At 44.6% G+C, this 22,698-nt stretch overlaps 1 protein-coding gene across 2 annotated transcripts in view; it reads left to right on the top strand.

Annotated features, from left to right (window-relative positions):
• Positions 1 to 22,698, top strand: part of LOC118513138 (cyclin-dependent kinase 14) — a 117,452-nt gene that overhangs the window by 57,981 nt on the left and 36,773 nt on the right. For both annotated transcript variants that reach the window (XM_036058563.1, XM_036058564.1), the window contains one exon: positions 18,527 to 18,721. In XM_036058563.1, the coding sequence (XP_035914456.1) occupies positions 18,527 to 18,721 (195 nt within the window). The remainder of the gene's footprint in view (positions 1 to 18,526; positions 18,722 to 22,698) is intronic.

The raw sequence follows: 22,698 nt of genomic DNA, 5'->3' as shown, positions 1-22,698 counted from the left end.
CTACTGTTGAGCGTTCTGCTCTGTGTTCCGTTGGTCCGAAAACTCCCGGCGTCTGGCAGTGATTAGTGGGGCGTACGGGCGCCGGGTCGGGTGTTGGGATTGTAATTATCATAAAAAAGTCATTTTTCAACCAGAGACTCCCCTTACTAAGCTTAAGAGACCAGGACCAGGAGGCGCTGAAATGAATCGCTTTACTCATCGGGGAGCCCTTTCTGGGGACGATCCTCGGCAAAAAGGACCTTTGACCGGTCGGATTCAGTTGCGTCAGAGTTTGTCTTTTGATTTGGTACGTACACTGGTACGGGGGTGGTACGAAAGGGGCGATGGTTGGGCTACATTTTCCCCCTTAGGGAAAATGCGCGGTTGTACTCGCTGGACGAAAGGGATTAAAAGTTGGCTGCAAAAATGTGTGTACTTCGCACGATGGTGTCTCCGTAGCCTACGGAGAGAATTGTGGGAAGCAAATCGGGTTGGGAATAACTGGGCGGGAAAAGTGGAAGAAAAAAGGGGGTAGTTGTCCGTTGAAAAATGATCCCAATGATCCACGTAACGCATTTATCATGTTTGATTTAGTTCAGTTCGGAAACGGAAGGAGTCACTTTTGAGCGATACGCTGTAACAGCCATCGGTCCAGTTGTTTAATGGTTGGGCGTTATCTTCACCGTTTGATGGAGCTCATCCTTTGTGTGAGGAGAGGCCTCAGCTGAAGTTTCAGCTATTCAAGTTGATGCGCCTTTGTATCGCTCGTTGTGGCAGCATGAATATGAACAGTCGTTTTAAAGGGTATAAAGCCGTATTTTTGTCGATAAGTTCTAGGCTATATTGAATCTAGATTTCCTCGAATATTTTATCTGTAAATATGTCCGTGGCATTATGATGTATTGTGCTCCCAATTTTCGATGCTCTTATGGCGTAGCCTTTCTTTTCAATTCTTGGTAAACCAACCCACGTGCGATGAAATAAAGCGATAATCTTGAATCAGGATCGCCTTTTGTTTTTCGCGGAATTACTAGCAAACAACCACAACACTGGGGTGGAAGAACACCACAGTGTGTTCGCGGAGGGAATATTTTTATGTTTTGTCGCTTGTATGGTAATGCTGCCATTTCCATATCACCTTTCTCCGCAGACCCATCGCGAATGGAGAGCAAACCATCTGACTAAACGGTGGGATTTTCCTGGTGCTTTTGCCGCCGGTGTTCTTCGGGATGAAGAGGAAAGCGGGAAACAGTCGCTTGAATTATTCATACGCCCAAGAATATCGGTATGCCCTTTGCCGGATTTGCCTATCGAGAAGTAGGTCAAGCTCTCACTCTGCCTAGTTGGTGCACAAGAGAAATGTTTCGGTATAATATCATTTTCTTAAAGTAACCCCGAAAAAAAAGACATATCAGGTACATTGAGACCCACCGGTATCACAGGACATCATCACCGCTTACGACCTAAAACAATTGCACAATTTATTCGGAAGTGTTTGATCGTTCGTTACAAATCTGCTTCTCCCTTGTTGAACACGCCCGTTTACCATATGGCTGGGGTTGTCTGTGTTCCCATGTCATTCCCATGTCGTTCCCCACAGAAAGTATCATTCCCTCGAATTGCTACAATAAATGTACAGTGCTTTTTTCCGGGAGACATTTATTTCATCACTCCCTCGCACACATTCGCGTCCTTTACGGTCGTTACATTATGAGAAGTTTTTACACCGGCTGCGAACAGCCGGCATATAAAGTTGGTTGCCAAAAAAAAAGCGTCTATCCTATTAGGGTATTTGGTGGCTCAAATGGCAAACAATTTACGCTTTCTGAGAGGCTTGAAGAAATTTTTCATCTCGGACGAACTTTAGCGAATCAATAGGGTTTACCCTACGGTGGAAAGTGAACCAAAGGTCTCGATTTAAATGCGTCTATGGGTGTGTTTGTGTGGGGGGAAAAGGTTTTCCATGTTCATCCTCAAACACTCCCCGGGGGGAACATTTAAAGGGCTGTGTTCTGGTGGTGTCCGGTGATGGTTAAATTTGTCTTTTTAGTCGATCGTTCCATGGTGGTTTATGTCGTTGTTATAGTTTTTCCATTGGAATTGAATAGTTTGAACGATAATTTCTTGGCATAAAATTGTGTGTATTATAATAATATTTTCCTTTATGTTAAATTATTTAAGATGTACATCACACAAATATTAAGCTATAATAAAAAAAATAGCAAATAAGCTGTTATAGCTGTTAACAGAATTTCAGAAGTTTGGGCAAGTCTTTGCTAGTTGCATACTTTTAGGCGTAGAAATAAGGTTTTTGAGTTTAATCGTTATTTTGATTGCGGTTTTCCATCTCAGAATTTCACAACATCTTGTAACAAGTTCCACCAACTTATCAATGCACACTCTCCCGGACACACGCACACCTGGCAGACCACTGGCAGACCGGAGAGCGTCCAACCGGCTGGCAGTTTGCACGTTCGTTTGCACCCACCAGTTTAGCTCACTTTAGCACACACTTCGGCGAAGACGCTAAGAATTCATTAAAATCCATTTCCAAACAGCGTCCATTTCTAGCACCCGCCCAAAATTGCCACCCTCGTCGGTATTTGCATATTTAAACAGTGCTTCCGATCTGTATCTGTGTTTACGGAACCACCCACCGGCAGCGACGACGATTGCGTCCCAAAACGAGTAGGGGATGCTTGCCGGAGGGGGGGATTAGGTACTGTAACAGTGTTGCCAGCTGTAGCTGTGGGCCGCAATCGAAGTAGGATAAAGGAAATGGTTCGACACTACATCTGTGGAGTGTTGTGAGGGTGGCAAGATAAGTGATTTTTTTCCCCTTACTATCTCTCGACACTTTCATCACAGCTTCAAAACTCAGGTAGTCTTCCCGAGAATATCTTGAATTCGGTCTTGGTAGCTTTGAGCGGGTTTTTGCGCTCACCGTTTGGCGAACGAGACGCTTACCAGACCGAAGGAGTATGTTTACTTCTCAGAAAATCCGCATACTTTCCGGAATTAGTACCTTGGGAACGGCGCGAAACGCGGTTCAGTAATTGTAATCATGCGGGAATGACCACCGACCGACCGTCGAGTACGCCGTTGCACTGTGTTTGTTTTCAAAAGGCATAATTATCAGGTAATTAAAATTTTATTGCAACCCTCGCACGAAGTCCGCTATTTACCGAAGCGGCAAGGTCGAAGAATATTGTATTTTTGTTAGCATTAACCCTATCGTTCCGCTGGTACGAGTGGCTGGAATGGGAGGATCCGATCCGGCTAGTACATAAATTAGTATACCTTGCCCATGGAGACCCGTGCGGGAAAGACAAATTCGAATCTAAATCCGTTGTTTACTCGGTACTTACAGAACGAATGCGGTTCTCCGGTGTATTTGCACAGATGGTTGCTTTAGAATAGGTATTTTCATTTACTTCTTTTGCAGTGAAGGGTATCTTAAAAAAATTTGAAAAAGATTTTAAAATTAATTTTTCTTACATTCTTCGTTCTGACATCGAGAAATTACTCGTACAAAAGAATCTCAATTTTATTCGCTTATTTTGAGACTTTAAATTAAAAAAAAAAATCTTCAACATAATACAACAGACGCCTCAATTTAGGACTTAAAAAGGATTTATTTTCGACATCACTAGAATAAAATGTACCGTTTATTGTCTCTCTCGCTCTCTCTATGGATCCAACCGTTACGCTAAAAACGATTAGAATTTAAATTTGCCAAAATGCAGTAGTTATGGTGCTTTCCTCGTACCACCCATGCTCGTGTGATGCATTGTGTTCCGCTCATTGTGCTCAGTAACATATTGGCGATGGAATACATAAAATCGCTCAAAACAAAAACGGCCACATAAAACGAACCAACACACGCCAAGCTACCCGCGTTCGACTAGACTACAAGACTAGACGACTTTTTTTTGCGAATCCAATGGCGGTGAACCCATTGGCGGTTTTTGCATCGATTCTCGTACCGATCGTCCTAAAGGCTGGGAGTCATAGGGGATGATTGGGTTGCATTTATGATACTCACCGGGAACTGTGGTGCATATGTTGGCGCGGGTGTATTTGGGGTTGCCTAGCCCTAGCTCTCCGTAGTTCGGGCCGTTTGATTGGAAAATTTATGCTAAACCCACTTGTGTGTCTGTCTGCCGCTGGTTAGGTGTATGCTCCACGGTGTGTCATACCGTTCGCGTGTTCTGCTTCGTGCTAAAGATACCCACCGCTGCTGCTGCTGCTGATGAGTGTGTACGATGGTTGTGTCACTGTTTTTCGCTTGCGAGCAGCATACATCGGGATGTGTGTGTGTGTGTGTGGGGGAAGGCAGGCCACACGGGCAGAGTGAGTACTCGCTGTCAGTGTTACCGTGGTTCATTTGTGGTGTAGTTGTACAGACTCATAGATACGACAGGAAGAAGCAGGGCGTGCAGCATAAATTTGAATTGAATCAATTTACGATCACCTGCTGGGTGGTGCTTGCTGGTTATGCGTCTGCAGCGGCCGGTAGGGTGACGCCGACTAGCAACAGTTACAAAACATGCTGCCTGTAGCGTAGCATAAAACTGCAACAACAGACAGCAAAAAGACGAAAAAAAGGTACAATTGTGTCGTTTTCTTCGGCGCATAAATTCATCCCAGCGGTGGAGCACACACGTGAACATGTACCATTGGGTGGCTGAGCTGACAAAAAGGCACGGCAGGAGATGGCTAGGCCTAGGTCTGTGTCTAATCCGCTGTAAAATTTATTAGAAGCATGTCCCGCGAAATTGATTTATTTATCTCGCACCTCTTTAGTCGATGCGTCCCAAGCGTTCGAATAGGATTTTCACCTCCCTATCTGTGTGTGTGTGTGGTACCTTTTTGACGAGGAGAAAACCGCAGAAAACCCACTACCAGTGTAGTTTAGTTGCAATGGTTCGGTTTTGAGTTGATTAGAAACTCGGGATGGATCGATGGGATTTGGGATTTTGAGATTATCACACATTGATGTACATTGTGGGTGTGTTGCCAGCCAGTGATGTATATAGTTTCTGGGTGGCGCAGTGCTTCCAGCGCGGTAACAGTGTGTGTGGTATTGAGATGGAAATTAGCAATTTCCATCGTGGTTCCGTATCAACGTTTTAGGACACTGTTGCTTGTGAGGCTCGTCCTCTGTAACGGCTCAGGCCGAGCCAGATTGGTGTCGGCGGTACAGTGAGATTATCGGAAGTTAGTAATTAAACTGTCAAAACTGATCGCTCGTGTAGTGTCGATTGTGGTGATGATTGTGAAATAGATTATCTTCGGTGAGAGGGATTATCAGTCGAGAAGAGCTTTTGTAGAATGATGTTGCTTGATTGTTAAGAGTATGTTCAAGTTAAATTACGACCAAAGCGCACCCTATTGAAGTTCATTCCCAAAACCGTTGTCGCATCCGAGTTGCAATTGTTCTATAGATGGTACATTAAGCTGTGCAATAATCAGCTTTACCATCCAACCACTGAAATTCACCACCGAGACAAATTGCATTGACTCTAGCCCTCGTTCGGGTTTGCAATTCACGCTCGAAAAGCGCATCGACGGCATATACGGATAGCAGCAGCCTTGAAGGAGTAACTTTTAATGGAATTTTAATTGTGTTGAAATGGCTTTTTGCTTCACCCTCGGAACAAAGGTTTGCATACCATCAGGGGTGATTGGTGAAAATAAATATGGTTCTTTCTCCACATTCTGATATTCCTGGAGGAGGTTTCGTAAAGTGCATCAACAATGTTAGTATCTAGGTTAGGAAAAATATATAAGGCAGCAAACCGAATGGGGCTCCTGCGTGATGTAGAGTACAGACTCAACTTTTCTCAATACCGTCGAACTAAATTACACAACAAACAAGGACATAAAACGTTACACTTTTCGCTTTCGGACAGTCAATGTGAGAAAAGTTCCTGCTCTGCTGTACACTTAACCAAACCTGACAGGACCTATCATCAAACGTTTCAACTCTTTGGGGATTATCGGTGAGAGTGAGAGAGCCGAACCAAGGCACTTTTATCGATACAAGAACTTTGGCAGTGGGATCTAAATGATTTACATCCGCTTATCGTTGATCTCATTGTGCGTTTAGGTTGGAAAATCAGATTTAAAGAAGCAAAGTGATTCAATTCTCTGTTTCCTTACCTGTGCTGTCAGATTTGTTGCTTCCGGTCCTACTCCATCATACTGTGTACTTGTTTCTGAAAGAGATATTCAAAATCACTTTAACCAGGATGAAATCTGTGTACAATAATTCGATAGTCAGAGGAAGATATAACTACCAGGAAAACAGTCTTCCCCAACCCTTATGCATGCATCAAAATATCACTGAAACATAATCCTTGCTTCCTTCCTGTGCTGCTTGTTAGCACTCCACGGTACTATGTCCTGCGCTCAGCACCACGAAGACAAAATCCCCGCCGGGCAAATAAAATGGTCCATTGCTAATAATGACGTGTGCGGTGGCAGTATGCCGAATAGAAGAGTATCTGATGATCTGGTATGTTTTACCAACGTCGAGCCTCGCTCTTTGTGGACAGCCAGACCAGCGAGGTAGAAACTTTTATATTGCCTGCAGCAATGATCAGTAATTCAATTACGCGTTTATGCTGGCTTGGTTTTTAAAAGGGCGTAGAATTATTTAGCTACCGGTGATGATGCACCTGATCAACAACATCAACATCCTCTAGCAGTGGTTTTCATAATGTTTTCTTCAAGGATACCCTTGGGATATCATTTGTGTTGGTTAATGTTGGTTCCGATGTCTACATTAATCATGCTACCGTTTAGCGTACCGACCGTAAAACATTCGAACAAAATAAAGTCCATCAACGCGTTAACTTCAATTTAACACGTTTCAACACCATTTCGGGAACAGTTAGCGTACCACGCACCTCCCCGAAAAGCACTCGTTGATTTAGCACCACATGTGACGCTAGAACATCCAACGATATGCTTTTGCTTTGGAATGAAACATGTCCGCACGGTGTTTGATCTAGAAGAACCAGAAAAACAACCCGGAACATAGCTCGGAGGAACGATGTCTGGAAAAAAGCAAGCCTAAGGAGAGGCATCGTATGTGGCAGAGTCTTCTAACCGAAAATAACAGACCACCGAAAGCCGTACGAATAACACCGAGTCCTTATTTTTTGGCCTGTCACAAACAGTGAATAACAATAAAGCTGCCGGGGTGTCGTACACGAGGGAAAAAGCGACCGGCACAGCAGCACAAACCATTTTTACCCGAGTTCTTATGTTAAATTAGCATAATAGTAATAACAAACCGAGCTTTTCCTTGGGCTTGGCCTCGGCTGCGACGATATAGAACCGTGTGTGAACGAGCAAAAATAACGTGTGCGACACTTTACAATGAAGCCGAGCCTTTTGATGTGAAAATTCACCCAAGGAAGCCAACAAAACTGCACCAAAAAAGCTCGTGCATGAGTTTCAAGAAAAGCTTCAAAACGCTCCAAAATAGATCCTTTTTTCCGTCGAACCGAAACCTTTGGCGTGAGTGTGTGTGTCTCACGCACGTAGATCCTAGCCCGTCGTCACGTCACGGATTTCCCGAAGAAACCGTAAGAATCCGTAATGACTTGTTTTCGCCTTTTCTTAGCGTCATTTCGCGTTCCGCGTACCAGTCAGCAACACTGCGTATTCGGAACATGGTAGCAACTGTACGTGTTGCTGAGCTTCCTTCTCTTTTTTTTTGTTTTGTTTGGTCCGGAGGCCTAGAAACAGCCAAAAAATAGAGCCACGAACAAGCTCCTTGTGCGCGGGGTGGAGAAGGTGAAATCTTTCTCCGGGCTGTGCACATGGTGATGGTGTGTGTTCCGCGAACTTGATTACGGCATTAATGGGGCGTTTTTCCGCCACGGTGTGCCTTTTTTTTCTCGGTGAAGCCTTAGCAGCACGTGTAGAGGACATCCGGTGTGGGCGTGGGTTTCGCGATGGCTCATTTCACGGTTATGCTGATGGGCACACGTTTTTCCCTTAACCACCAACGGGTACTTGCCCCTGTACCTAGAAGTCTCGTAGGCGTAGTCGTTGGAGGTTGTGGAATTTTTCGGGGTGCCAATGGCAGGCAGTACAACCTGTTTGCTTGCTCAAAAAATGAAAAGGCTACCGTAGGAGCAGGCTGCTATATTGGTAGGGCGTTAAACGGGGGCCTCATTTTGTTTGCCGTTTCCAGCTTGTAAAATTCTTTTCATCCTAAAACATCTTTCACCTTGTACCTTGAATGTCTAGTTTGTTGTTTAGATTTATGCTTGCGGAATTTATTTAAGCCAAATTAATAAGTTCTTCCGTCTTTTTTTAACCCAATGTGACGGCTTGATTACTTACTGTCGTCATTCAAAGTCTTGTATGTTCTTTTGTGTTCATTTTATTTGTTTTTGTTTTTTTAAATTTTATTTTTATTTTTATTTTTTAGTTTTTTCTACTTTATATCTCCGTGCTTTTGCTCTTAAGTTTTAGTTCTTCATTTTATATAATTTTTTAACTAATGTTTATGGTTTTTGTTTTCTGTATATTTTCTCGGTTTTTTATTCTTTACTTCATTTTTTATTTCCTATGCTTTACCTCTTATTCTATGTCATCTTAAAGCGATTCTTTATGTTGCTTTATAAGACAATTTTTAATACCACAGCTTCCTTTGTCATTTTCTTAATAAATAATGGCGAACAACAGCTCTTAAAGTTAACGATTTCTTCAGGTTAAACTTAAGCTGCTGAACATATAAAAACCACTGCTGTACATTGGCTGTTGGCAGGCAATTGTGGTGTGCCGCAGCTGTTTCAATAAACATTGATTGGTCTAATCAAACAGTGTCGGCCGTTACGAAAACGACAACGAATCCCTGCTTGTTGGTTGGTGGTTTCGGGCATGACTCTCGACGGCGTTTTTTTTTCTTCCGCTGAGGAATGGCAAGCAGACCCATAACTTTTCACACAAATACTCACACACACACACACACACACACACACACACACAGCACGGCCACGCAAATGTGCTTGCGCAACGATTACGACCATCTGCTGGTGAGTGCTGTTACATGATGGGGAAATGTGTCCGGGCCCGGTCGACAGAAAGGATAAAACGGGCTGCCGGGAAGGTGTTGCAGTCCTTGGCAATCCTTCAAAGACTTGCCACGTAGCTGATGGTTGCTCTTATCCAGCGTTTCCGGTCGGTCCGGTGGGTGTATGAGATGTAGCGCGGTGGATGTATGAGATGTCAATAAATTGTGTTGTGCCGGAATCCTTAAGATGTTTTTACGTCCCGTGGATAAGAGGAAACATTTCCATGGAGTTGAAGGGTGTATTGTGTTGTGTGTCTAAAGAGAGAGAGCGAAGGGGCCATATGCCCCGGACCGTGTATTTCGTTGGCACAGATTAAATCGTGCATAAAGACCCTTCAGCAGACGGTGCCTGCGCTCGTTTGATTGATTGATTAGTTTATTTCGGGATCGAACCGTGTTCCGTTTTTATGTTGGCGCAGTTGTTAAATAAGAGTTTACAAACGGAGAGAAGCTTGAAGCGTTTTCTTTAAGAAACAGCAGAGATGGTCGAAGAGTTGAGAGATTCTCACGCATTTATTAAACTAAATTGCCCAAATTTTAGCAGGCAACCCTGTGTGCAGAAGACTGTTTTCAGCCTGGGGTTTTCGTTGCATAGTTTCCGGCTGGGAGCAATTTTCCCATTGCAATCAATTTAACTAACCCTACCCGCGCGCGGTGCATCAATTGAAATTTCGATCGTGTTTTTATTCTTCTTCGGTTTCGCTACAGTTATAGCTATGGAAAGGGAGTGTTATATTGATATGATCTGCAACCCGCATGAATGGATTTATGTGCTAATTAAGTTAATTTAAAATATTGTTCGAAGCAGCAAAACTGATACTGCATCTGCATCAGGTCAGGGGCTTAGCGCGGAGGACTGCCAGTTTGCACCACAGGCTTTTTATGTTCACCCGCATGCATGGGAAGCTCAAATTTGCACGCGGTTTGTTTTATGATTGAACAATATATTAATTCAATAGAATATTGCAGCATGAGATCAGCGAGACAGCATGGTGCTTACTTTAATTATTAAATTGCATTATCGGGTGGTTTCTATCTCGTTATGATAATGAAAAGGAAAGTTAAAGCTTTTCATTAATCGTGTTTTGCAGTTATGCAGGCACGAATAAATTGATAACATTTGTTTAATGTTTTATTCATAAACATCTCGTCGGGTTTTTACATCTATAGAATCGTTGGCTGGGGAATGGAATGGGTTACAAATACAAATTGTTTGCTTGCAAATTTCTCGGATTTAACCAACAAATCACAAATATACATTATCGATCGGTTTTCCTTTCATCCTCCTAGCAAAAAACATCCAAATCCAAATAGCCATCATAATTAACGAAAGCGAACAAATACTGTGAAGCATGTTCAATATATTCCCGTACCGGCACAGCTCTCGTCTCGTGCTAATACGTGCTTAGAATATTGACGTGTAGCCTTCAACCAACCAACACTAGTCAGCACACTCTCGGTTTCGCTGTACTTGTTTTGCCCTTTTCGTTTATTAGTATTTTATTCACATACGATTGTTTTTTGTGAAGAAGGTTATCGGCTAAGTTCACGGAAGGGGAAAGGATAGCAATGAACGCTACTACAACAACATATGCGAGGACCTATCGGCGACAAAAGTCGCTGACTGGCGTCTAGGTTTGCATCGTTCGGATGGGATTATTCGTATCAGGAAATGATTGGTCGGAACAAAATATGTAACAGCCAACAATCAGAGAAGGTCAGAGGTCCTTGAGGTCAGAGTCTGACTATGAGTGTGGAATTATTAATGAAATAACGCCATGATAAGAGGGAGTATTGCTCGTAAATCACAAAACCGAGGTTACTGAGCGAAGCACGGCAATGAAGATTGTGGGTAGAATCGCAAATTTTGATCGAACTTTTAATGACACAAGAAGACCGAATACTAGCCCCCGGTTAATTGCCAGAAAGAATCGCTGGTAAGCATCAGCGAACTTCAAGAAGAAATTGCTATCGTGATGCACCAAAAAACCTTGGCCCCCCTGTTATTGCGCGTCTTTCACTCGGTTACGCTCCAGTGACATATGATGCGGTGAGCTCGGGAATGTTTCTTGGTGTCGTAGTGCCCTGTTAGAAGTGGCAATCTTCCACCTTTCGCCAGTGTGTGGAACTCGCTGCATACAATCACAGAATCGCGATCACAGCTCAGATCTAACTGCCGAGGGTACCGACAGCTGTCTGGCCTGGGCCCGTACTCTACATCCCATACAATGTTGCATAGAGCTGCTGATACTGCTGACTGGCTAAAGCGGAATGCCAAATAAATCTGCACTCGCTGCGGTGGCATCGGTGTCGCGGTTGGCACATACGCCAACGGGAGGACTTTTAATTAAAACTACCCTTCCTTACCCATCGCCGTCTCTACCGAACGCGGAACTAGAACGCGCAAAACCTACATGCTCCATGGCGGAAACTCACGTCACCCTGGAATGTCATATCAATAACTCGAAATCAACGCGTGGAGAATTAGAGGAAAATATTTTTGGTGGAAATCTACATACTCCAACACTCGTTGAGGTTGGGTTTTTTGTTTTTGCTCTCGGTATGATGACGTGTCTCCTTTGGCAACCGACGCGGAAGTTATTAGACGGTGATGAGCGAGATTTTTGAAGTTCGTTGTTAGCGAAAGTTTTTGTCAAATACGTTCTCTATTATTCGAAGATTTTTCTGGTGAAATCTGTTCATACAACTCTAGATTAATCACAAGTATTCTTTGAACTAGACTAGAGTCTAAACTAAGAATAATTAATAAAGGACATCCGCACCACTATTTCCATAGAAACAAATAGACCTGTCAAAGAAACCAATAACAATCCAACTGCTCGTTATGGCTCGCCGTTATCAAATAATGTTAATATACTTCTAGCTTTTCATGCTTTTCTAGCATGTTCCAGAACATCATGGCTAGTGCCGTATCGAAATAATACATGAACCAAGCCCCCCGAACGTTCCACAACCGGAACCGAAGGACAACAGTTGTCACAGACAACAGGACAGCAAAAGCTAACTGAGACACGTGGTTCAAAAAAGGAGCCACACAGCTACAACGGGGCCCTTGAACCGTGCTGCCATTGTCAACGTGTGACATAAATAAATTGATTCACAGCAATTAGACTAATTGCAATTAGTTTAATTACTTTTTGCAATTACGTTACACGAGGTAATCCGCCTGCTGTGTCTGCGTTCTTAATGATCGGTAGGTTTACGCTTAAATCCGCGTGACGATGGACAAACAGGAAGCATCCATTTGTGTGGCGTGAGTCAGCGCAAACGTGTGGCCGATTGCCGGGATTGAATTTAGCGCTAGGATTTGTGAATTGGTTGGCCACCGGGCCCGCGCACACAGCAATGAAATGGTGATTTAATCGTTCATCCTCGTTGGTGTTGCAATTGTTTTCAGCTTAATTTCGACATTGTGTACTATTGTGGTGAGCTGTAGCTCATATGAAGTCATCACTCCCGGTTGGAAATTAATGATATTTTAAACTCCTTTAAAAGCTGTGTGATTGTTTGTTTTGGGAAGGGGCTACATCTTTAAACTGACGTGTGTTTAGTAAGACAAATGGATGTGATGAACATTCTAGCTCTACGTGGCAGTCTAATCGAAAGATGGGATATATTAATGATTTTTGTAGCATCATTGTTTGTTAGAAATCGTCTTGGAACGTGTTGCAAAGCCTTGAATATTGCCTTGCGTACGACTCTTGTCATGCTCTAGCCATAAACTATAATTGTCATCTCCTGACAGCAGTTTTGTTTACCATTTTATGCGTCACTTCCAGCCATTAAGCATCATTGACAAACTTTCGCAACTTCGACGTAACGCTTCGCGCTTTCGACATCATCGCACGTGTCGCCCGGGACTGGAGCGTGGCTCAGTTGTTTGCTCGTTATTGAATTTTCCGTCTGGAAAATTATTCGCCTCAAACTCATAAACGCTCCAACATCCACATCTTCCCATTACGAGATCACGGGAACGGAGCAATCATTGTGACTTGTAGACAGGGAAATCGAATGGAATCTCATGCAATAACGTTCGTGACCCCGGGGAACCGGGACGAGCTTGCGTACCCGCTAACTGCTACCACTAACTTTTAAGTAGTATTACATCTCGCGAAACATGGTACACCCCGTCGCGGTCGCTATGGTTTGTTGTGGGGGCGCTTCGTAGCTAACGAGGATGAAACGGGTGGGGTACTCTGCTCTAAGCCAGCCAAACATGGCGGGCAAACCCCGGGCGAAAGAGTTGTTCGCATGAACGTCCGTAATGATGGGCTCTTGATACCCGCGACCGTGCTCTTTTGCTCGCATTGTGTTGGTGCTGTTGCCACTGCCTGCTCCACGGGGCCAGTCCCAGGCTTCTCAACTTCCCAAAACGTCAAACCGCAAAAGATCCGGGTCGGAGGGGTTTTGGGCGCAAACGATTCCGAATGACTGGTTAATTAAAATACAATCGTTTGACAGCAGTTTGTGAAGTTAATTTTCCACTTTTCAATTAAACATATTTTCCCCGGTATCACCACTGGTTTCGGGGACGGATGGGGGAAGCAAGCCGCGTAATAGACATTCCAACGCCAACGACCAATGTTTCACAAAATGGACGGATATGACAAGTTTTCCCACCACGCCATGAACCGTGAACGAAGACGGGCGGCCGTATTTGTTCGTGATTTATGAAGATGTTTTGTGATGGCGTTGCTTAAGACATAATCAGCCGCCGAACTGTTTTATTCATTTGGCGGTCGTGCTCCACACGCGCGCGCAAGGGAAATGATTTTCACCATTCATTTGACTTCAGCGTCTACGGGCGTTCGAGGGAGGAGTACAATGGATGGAAGTAACACCAGTGACGATTGCTCGTTGTCAAGTTGGATCACGTTTCGGTCAGGAAACAAAAGGAAACCAACTTTGTCTGTGAGGAAGAGCGACCGCCGAGCACTGGTGGGAATGCTTATTGCAGTGCGAAGGGCAGCTACAGCAACCAGAGAGTCTGTAATCGAACGGACCAGCCTGTGGCTATTTATGGTAAGGATTTGACTCCTAACAGCACCACCACCACCGGCTTCAATCTGCCGCAAGCGACCGTCAGAAATGAGATCCTGGCAGAATATACCCACCAGTGCTATTTTCTCCTGCGTTCTCTGGACATCATAATGGAGGTTGAAGGAAGCAGAAAAAAAGCTCGATCCTGCCCGGAAGGCATGCAGTGCCGAAATGAGAGTAATTTGTAGAGCGCCAATTACTTTTCCCCAGTCGAACAGTCGATCACGTACCAGACAAAGCCGGTTCGATTGACGGGCCGGAGATATCTGCTGGCGCTTTGGACATGGCTGGGCGAAATTGGAATTTCGTTCCACAAAAGAGCTCGCAAAACAATTGCTTATCTCGATCTCGATAATGACGTGCGGAAGTTTATTTAAGGTCCGCTATTGCTTCAATCGAAAGCGAATAGTTTATTTACAGCCTTTTGAGTTCTGAATTCTTGCAGTTGAAGTGCGCTGGTGGACAATGGAAGCTTTGCTTGGAAGGTTCCAGAATCTCTCCCATTAAGAAACGAACGCAGACCAGATTTAATGGATTCTGCCTGTGAGGAATGTTTTATTCACAATGTTCCGCAATTAACAGAAGCACCAACTCGAAAACAACGCCATAACGACATAACAATCCACGCGAACCGGACGACAAAGTACAAAGTTCTGCTAATAAAGTTTGTCATGGAAAGTTAAGATGAAAGTCCTCTTAACGAATAAACTCCCAGTATTATTGCCAACGACGGGGCAGACCAACTGCCACGTGCAATTTGTTCTAAGAATCGGGACTGGTCGTCGTCGTTCGGTTGAGGACGAGCTGCAGACCGCTATCCTTGAACGGTTTGATCGAACGGTGATAACGGGCGAGCATGCAACGAGCCACCTACCCAGAACCCGGGGAAAAAGAGCCTGGTCAAATTAGCTACAGCTCAGGAGACATCAATGGAATCGACAGTAATTTAATAGACTATTTTCTTTGATTTTGATGTTTCCGTTCTGGGTGAGTTTGGGGACAAATATGTACACGTAAAAACTTTCGCCCGCCCAACAACAATGGCTCTAAACTAATCAACCTGTCAAGCCTTTGGAATCGTTCGAATTTGACCGTGTCTGTGAACGAACACCCGGAAAGTCATAAAGTGGACATTCGAAAATTTGATTTTCCTGTTCCATATATTCTGGTTCCAGAAATCCAGAGAGAGAGAGAGAGAGAGGGCCGATAGAAACTGTGTCCTAAAATGGTTAAGGCTCTTGGTTGGTGGGGGCTAATCAAGGGATAAAATGGATTACAGGGGGGTTCCATAGCGAGCGCTCCTAAGGGGCTTCTCCTAAAAAACCCGAAGAGAAGTTATTATAGAAGAAGCCAATCAGTGTGTGAAGTTTGTTTTTCGGTGGTGTTTCGGCTCGTTTATATGCAACCGAATATTTGATTACCTTGAGCATGGAGTAAAAGCTCGAACTAATAATGTTTGGTTGTACACAATTTTCTCCGTTGTTGACCTTTCGCTGGACGTAGCAATAGCCGAAGAACTGCTCCGGTATATTCAACTGAATATATTCATCTACCTCACCGTCTATCCCAAACGTCTATCCACCCCCGGGACCAGGGTTTCCGCTCTTATGCTATTTCTACCGGTCCAAAGTGGCCATTTCACAGTGTGAAGCTGACGATGTTTGCATAGGTCCTGTGCTGATTTCAGCAGTATCCTCCTTCAACCATCTCGACAACAGCTCTACGGTTCAAGGTTCGGTTTATGTTTACTCGTTTTTCGCTGTAATGGTCGATATGGGATGTGTTTGTACACGCGTCCTATTTTTGTTGGTTGTCGAGAGGTGCGGTCGTCCGGCCAGAATTCCTGGTATCACATCGTCCACATCCGTTCGGATGATGCTATACGTCAGCTCTTCCGGGCTTGGTTTGTATGTCAAGGACCGGTGAAGTGTTGAAAATGAACTGCATACAAAACCAACGCAACGACTGCGCCATTTAACACATTGCAGCGGAGGGAGAAAGAGAAAGTTCATTACTCGGTTGTGCCCGGGTCACGCCGGTGTGTATTGGAGCACTTCGGCAGTAACCCTGGCAGTAATCGTTAGCACCGGAAACGGTTACACCCGCACTCGTGTGTACCGCCCACGGGCAGTAATCGAGTCCTGCTTCATAGATCCAACTTTTGGAGTGACAGCGAGATCCCAGAGACACACGTAGAAGGTGGTGCAAATCCATTTAAATTTAAATTTCCATCATCCTAATACCACAGCCGCCGCCACGTCGGCATCTGCCCGGATTATATCCCGAGCACATCCCGAAATGCAGCCACCGGGTGGTGTTCGATGACACTGCAAGCTGCTTGGTCTCTCGCTCTGGTTCTCTTTCGCTCAGCTAGCTCGTCTGTTGGCCAGTAATTGACCCAGTTTTTGGTTTCCGCTTGGTCACGCCCGGCGTTTGAACCAGAATCATCACCGTTACCCACCTTTGCAGCGCTGCTCTACCTTACTCAAAGCTCGTTAGATAGATAACTAAGGACACACGGGGCATTACGACGACCGTCGAGCCCCCGTGAAATCCCTGATAGGCCAATTTGACTCGATCCTGCCGTATCATGCTGTCATCTACAGCCCACCACAGCTCACAGCTCACAGTGCCCGGAAACGTTGGACCGTTGGGCCGCCGCATGCCATGAAAATGGCGCGCGGTTCTCTCGATTGCCCCGTGGAGACGATTATTCATTCATGCAGTTTACTTTCTTCACGGTACCAACCTGCTGGGTGCTTGTGTGTGGTCTGAGCCCGATAGACGCGAAGTCTTCCAGTGTTGAGTTTTCCGTGTGTCTTCGCCCGGGCTTGTGACACTTTTTTTTCCTCCTCCTACTTTTCCATCATTGTCAGTGACGTCCCCTCGTATATAAGACTTGGGCGGCCTCGTTAGTGCTTGAATGCAGGTGCGTTACACGGCCTCGTCGATGTTCAAGGACTCGAAGCGTAATGAATGAAGGCGCTGCCGCTTAAGGTCAAGTGTTTGTGTACAGAGCGAGCTTTCAAAAGAATATTTCATGGACCATTTCAGAGGCAGAAAAGCCTGATTTGGTTTACATTTTTATTTTCAAGGTTACTTGTATCCATTTTCCATAGCTTCGCTGTAATTTTAAATATTATAGATATTTACCTATGTTTAATGTTAGAATAAGTTAATTTATCTTCAGTACCTCAAACTTCTATTTATACTGATATACTGATATTAATTGAAAGCTTTTCATCAAAATGTTTTGCATAATCTTATCAGGACACATAACGAAAACACGGACACTTAAACGAAGGAGGAAAAAAAAAGAATGCGCGTTGTCAAAATGAGCGCTCGGAGGACATTATTTCCGGGTGCCCGCCACACCGTACGCAGGAAGTGTCATTAATCAACGTTTCTTCCCGAGGCGTCACTAGGACGGGCGGGTTGACAGAAAATCCATGCCTGCCACGAAGACCGTTGCCGGTGCCTCTGGCGCACGTTGATGAATGCTGATGAAGTCTTCCACGCGTGAAGTGAAAAGTGGTCTTCAACCTAGTGGAAACAGGAGAAATGGCAGCATTTAAACAGCGCACACAGAGCAACAAGAAAAAATGAATAAGGGAATAGCCTGATGCGAGCGTTTGGAGATTGTGGTCGTTCGCAGAGCCGTCCTTGTTGCATCCTTGGAGAGGTTGTTATTTTTTGTGAGCTCAGCTTATATCGTTCTTCCACAATTTACACCCCTGAAAAAGCTCTTAGTGACAATTATTTGGTTCTTTTTTGCTGTTGTTGGTTTGTTTCTCGTTCACTGCTTTGTGCTTTTAATTTCCCAACTACTTGCTAAATGGCTAATCGGAGGGTGGCACTTTTCGTACTAGTGGCACTTGGCCATTATGTGCAGTTGTGCGTTATGCGGGTTTTCGTGTTGTGCTCGGGTTGTTCCAAAGTGGAAAAATGTTTTTACGGCCTTCTGTGTCATGTTGTTATGTTACGCATCCAAAGAGGGTCCGTTGGCTGTAGATATGAATAGAAATCCTTGAGGGTAAAAGTTTGAAGAGCGCACTTACATGAACTATGAAGTAGTTATTATTTTTAGAAGGGAAATCTTTTCTTGATCTCCAGTATCTCTGGATGTTGAAGCATTATCCCTAGCAATAAATTTTACTCGAAAGCTTTATGAATGTAATCTTCGCTTATCACCCATTCCCGGAGCAGTATCGTAAATCAATTTCCATCAACAGTTTCAAAATTAAAAGCAAACAAAATCTTTCACAATATTTTCTGATAGAGATAACGCCCCACGAGATAGCATCATCTTAAGTTGCGAATTTTCGCAAAATAATAAATTTCACTCTTTAGTTAATTGTTTCCCCCTCTACTTCTTCCTCTTCTTTACAGCGATATCGCGCGAGGAAAGCGACGAATCTACGCAACAGAACAACCACCATCACCTTCCGCATCATCACCATCATCACCACGGACATGGTCACAATCGTGGCGGTAAAGTGCCCTTCAACGGTTACACATCCGAGGAGTACCTCGACCGACTGGAACCAAACGGCAACATCCCGGCCGATAAGTCTTACAGCAAACGTAAGTGTCAAACTCATGTTGTCTCATCGGTTTCTTCAACAGGTCAGGCAAGAAGTTCAGCTCACCTTTTTTGACAGCAGCTACTCGTCCGCTGACGGGCGAAATGGTTTTCCAAACAATTCATCAGATTGAACCAAGCGAAAGAAGGAATGTAAAGATGGTCGAACGAATCTGATGTGCGGATTCGTGGTACAGTGCTTTCGCTCTTTTTGGAGAATAAACCTGACACCACCGTTAAGAATCCTTCCATCTCCTTGGGTGATATTTTTGAAACATTTTCATCACTGTTTATTCCCCCAGGCAGAATCGCTCCACCATCGATGTCTACCACCGGCAGGACAAACTTCCTGTTCCAAGCGCTGATGATGTGTCGCGGGGGAAAAAATGGCCTGTCACACTAATCTGTTTTGTCTGCTTAAACACATCGGGCGGCTTTTGTTTGCGGACACCATTTTCGGCAAAAGAAGACAAACAAAAAAAAACTTCGCGAAGTGAAAACAAGCCTGCGACGGGCAGAAGTTTTCCCATACACCACTATTATCCTTAGCTCGTTTCGGGCTTAGGTTTGTTGCGGGTGAATGGGTTTTGTGAGGTGTCTTACGGTGTTACTGCCCGGAACGGAAAGCACCTCGCTGTCAGCCATGTTGTCTTCGCACGAAGAAGAAGGTGACGATGCGCTGCCGCTCAGGAAGTGCTAATGGTTTTTTCCAACTTTTTTCCACCCTCAGCTTCAGGCTTCTTTGAAATTTGGTCCAAAATTACTACGTGGAACGGTTGGGCCAAGTTCATCGCGTACGTGGAGTTTTCGGAAAATTGTTCTGAGTTTTGCTGCATTGTACTTTCGCTTTTGTTTCAACTTTCGTCGAACAAAATTACAATCACGATTACGAGAGCGCAAAAGTCTTGGCGAGAAGATGCGTAAGATGTTTGGCTTGAGCCTCACTAGTCGATGAAGGGGGCCAATAATAATTCCTTTGAACTAACAATAACAATATGAAGTAGTCACGTGTCTGTTGTCCTTTCGAGACAAAAGTTTCACACACACACACGTGCAACGAGAACAAAGAAATTGTAGGCATTTAGGCGCTTAGTAGAGGGAACGTGAGTACATCGATTTTTCATCGATAAAGAGAAGTCTGAAGGTGGTGATCAAGATGATTGGAGCACGAAGTGAAACTTGGATAATTTTTTTTTTGCTGTTAAAGAAAATATTGCCTTTTGCTATGTTGTGTAGCAACTTTCTGTTCATTACTATTCACATTCGCTAGAGTGTTCCGACTCGATTCCGAACCTACCCTTTGTTCGATTACGCCCTGTAGAAATATTATGCATAAAGCTGTGTTATATATTGTCCTTGCCATAACGTTCGGAGAACGACTACTCCATTTCGGTTATTCCCATTCCCCCACCCCCAGCGCCCAAAGTCAGCCAGTTTGAGTGATTTCTAGTGCTTTTTACGGGTTCGATATCGATACGAGAACATTCACAATGGCATAATACGACTCACACACACAGAGAGAGAGAGTGAGCCTTCGAGCGAGCCAGCCCAGCCACCAGGATATTTTTATCCGAGCAAATAAATTTATGATTATGGCACGAGTCGGCATAACTTTATCGCAAAAACAGCGCCAACCGTATAGAAACCGTAAACATGGCGAAGGCAAAGCTTGTGGCCAGGAACGTTCGCTCCTCTAGCCATCAGCTTGATATCGAGCCAAGAAATATGTGCAAAGTGTTTTTGGTTTTTTTTTCGGGGAGCGTTTTGGTTGTCGTTGTTGTTCCGTCACCGGGAAATATGTTGTCCTGGTCCAGCCGAAGCTTAGCCCAACAAAAAAAAGCAGTCCACCCAATACGCAATCCAGACGGCCAAGGACGGTTGGCACGGCGTCGTAACTGAATCTAATGAAAGTGAATGGGTGACAATATTTCATTGTGTTTGCTGTGGTGTGGCTGGTACACACCGCGTCGCCCCAAAACGACCATCCATCGAAGACCGACCTCGGCAGACTCGATTGGCTAAGGGCTGTAAGTTACGGGGCTGATCCAGTAAATAACTGGCGTCTAGTTGTCCCGCTGTCTTGTTCGCGTCTCGTCGACTCGTTGATAATGCGCGTTGCGTTGTTGTGAGTTGATGGCCCATTGATTTCTTCTAGAGCCTTTGGCAACTTGAGGTCCTGGGAAAAGTTTAAACATCCTTGCCGACCTTTGTTCTCAAGCATTCAACTTGGAGTCCACAGCAAAATCATAAACCCTCCTCCGAACAGAGCTCACTGTTGAGATAAAAGCCTCTCCTAAGCGTTCGTGCTCAGAAGCAATTCAATGTCCCCTCCCCAAAACAGATTTATTACATGCGTTCATTAATTTCTTTCGATTAAAGTTATTACGCTTTACTAGCCTAGACTCTTCATAAGCACAGCCACCATCACACTGGCGCACGGCAAATAATCAATTTAATCAAAACGACGACACCTTACGTGAGCCGGAAACTTAACGAAACGACGCATCGTTAGTCGGCTGGCGAGTTGGCGACGCGAAGCATTATTTCCCCCAACCAACCGGAAACGCACGGTGTTTGCTGCCCGGTGCGCAATAAACTTTCATTTCCTTCACCCCGTTCAGCGAAAAGAAAGCCTAGGCTGCGGAAATGGGCTTTTTCTTCTATAGAGGTTTTCCTGCCGGTGCGTGCAGAGAGCGAGCGTTCTAGTCTTGTGGTGTTTTGCATGTTTTTTGGCACCTTGTTGTGTTGGTGTTGCACGATAAGGAAAGCCGAGAAGGAGAGAGCAACAACACAAAATCGGTGTCGTCGTTGCTTTTTTTTGGGCAGGAATTAATTAAACCCTGTTTATCAAGCCCACCTTACCAGCGTTGTGGCTGGCGGTCCTTTTCGACTACGCAATGCCGGAGTGCTTGTGGGAGCTTTTGTGGTCCTGGAATGGGCCGAAAGCTACAAAATGAGAAGGAAAGAACAAAAAAGAGCCCGCTTTAAATATCAAAAGTTAACGCTTCCGTACCATGCGCACCACCGGAATGAAGCAGTTTAAAAGTGTCGTTAACATTTAATGGGGCTACCGTTGACATAAAGTATTTAACGTTCGGTACCAATTTTTGACCATGCATTCGGATTGTTTTTCTTCTCGTTTTGTTGTTGTGTGCCTATGAATATAAAGCTTGTTTTGTTACGCTTTCGCCCACAGCAGAAGGCTTTTCCACTAAACATCAAACTTTTTTCTTCGCTTATACCATAACCGGAAAACTGCGACGCAGCTTTGAGTATCTTTTAAGTCATAAATGAAGGAATGAACGGCTTTCGTTGTTGTTCCGGTCTGCTGGCTAGAATTCCATCCCTCACCCACCCACCCACCCAGCGTTTGTCCGTGAATGTAAATAATTTTGCGTAAAATGTAGCCAACCTGCCACGGGCACAGTTACCACTAGTCCGGTGTTAAAAGGGCCTTTTCTTTACCCGGCTGAGATTGTAGTGTAGTACACGGCGGAGAAGGTCGCCAGATTTACGGGTGCGTCGTTTGGGTGGAATTTTATTTATGGCTGTTTGGAACAACTTTTCACCGGAGTGTGAGGGCGTCAGGTTGTTGTAGAGTTTTTCACCGCACGCGCTGCCGGGAGCTTTTCCGGCGAGAAGAGTGGTCGAGCCGTGAGTGTCACGCACAGTTTCGAGCGTAGCTTAACCGTTGTCGGCCGCTTGTTGCTTGGACGGTTTCGTTCAACAAGTTAGTAAACGCACAATTTAATGATCCATTCGCTTGGTAGTAGAAAAGGGCGGCTAGATCAATTTTCCAAGCCACGGAGATTCAAGTTGGAGTTGGGGTTTAAATAATGTCTTGCTTTCCTTGCACTTTTGCCTAAAAAATGTGAGGTCGCACTAACGGGTAAAATCGAAAAATCCTACTCTTTGATGACCCACCGTGATCGCCATCGTGGGAAAAGATTCGTTGGGGACCTTTCTCGGCATTTGAAGT

This window comes from Anopheles stephensi, chromosome 3, assembly GCF_013141755.1.
Source record: "Anopheles stephensi strain Indian chromosome 3, UCI_ANSTEP_V1.0, whole genome shotgun sequence".
NCBI lineage: Eukaryota > Metazoa > Arthropoda > Insecta > Diptera > Culicidae > Anopheles > Anopheles stephensi.
This window is presented reverse-complemented; position numbering and strand designations above follow the sequence as displayed.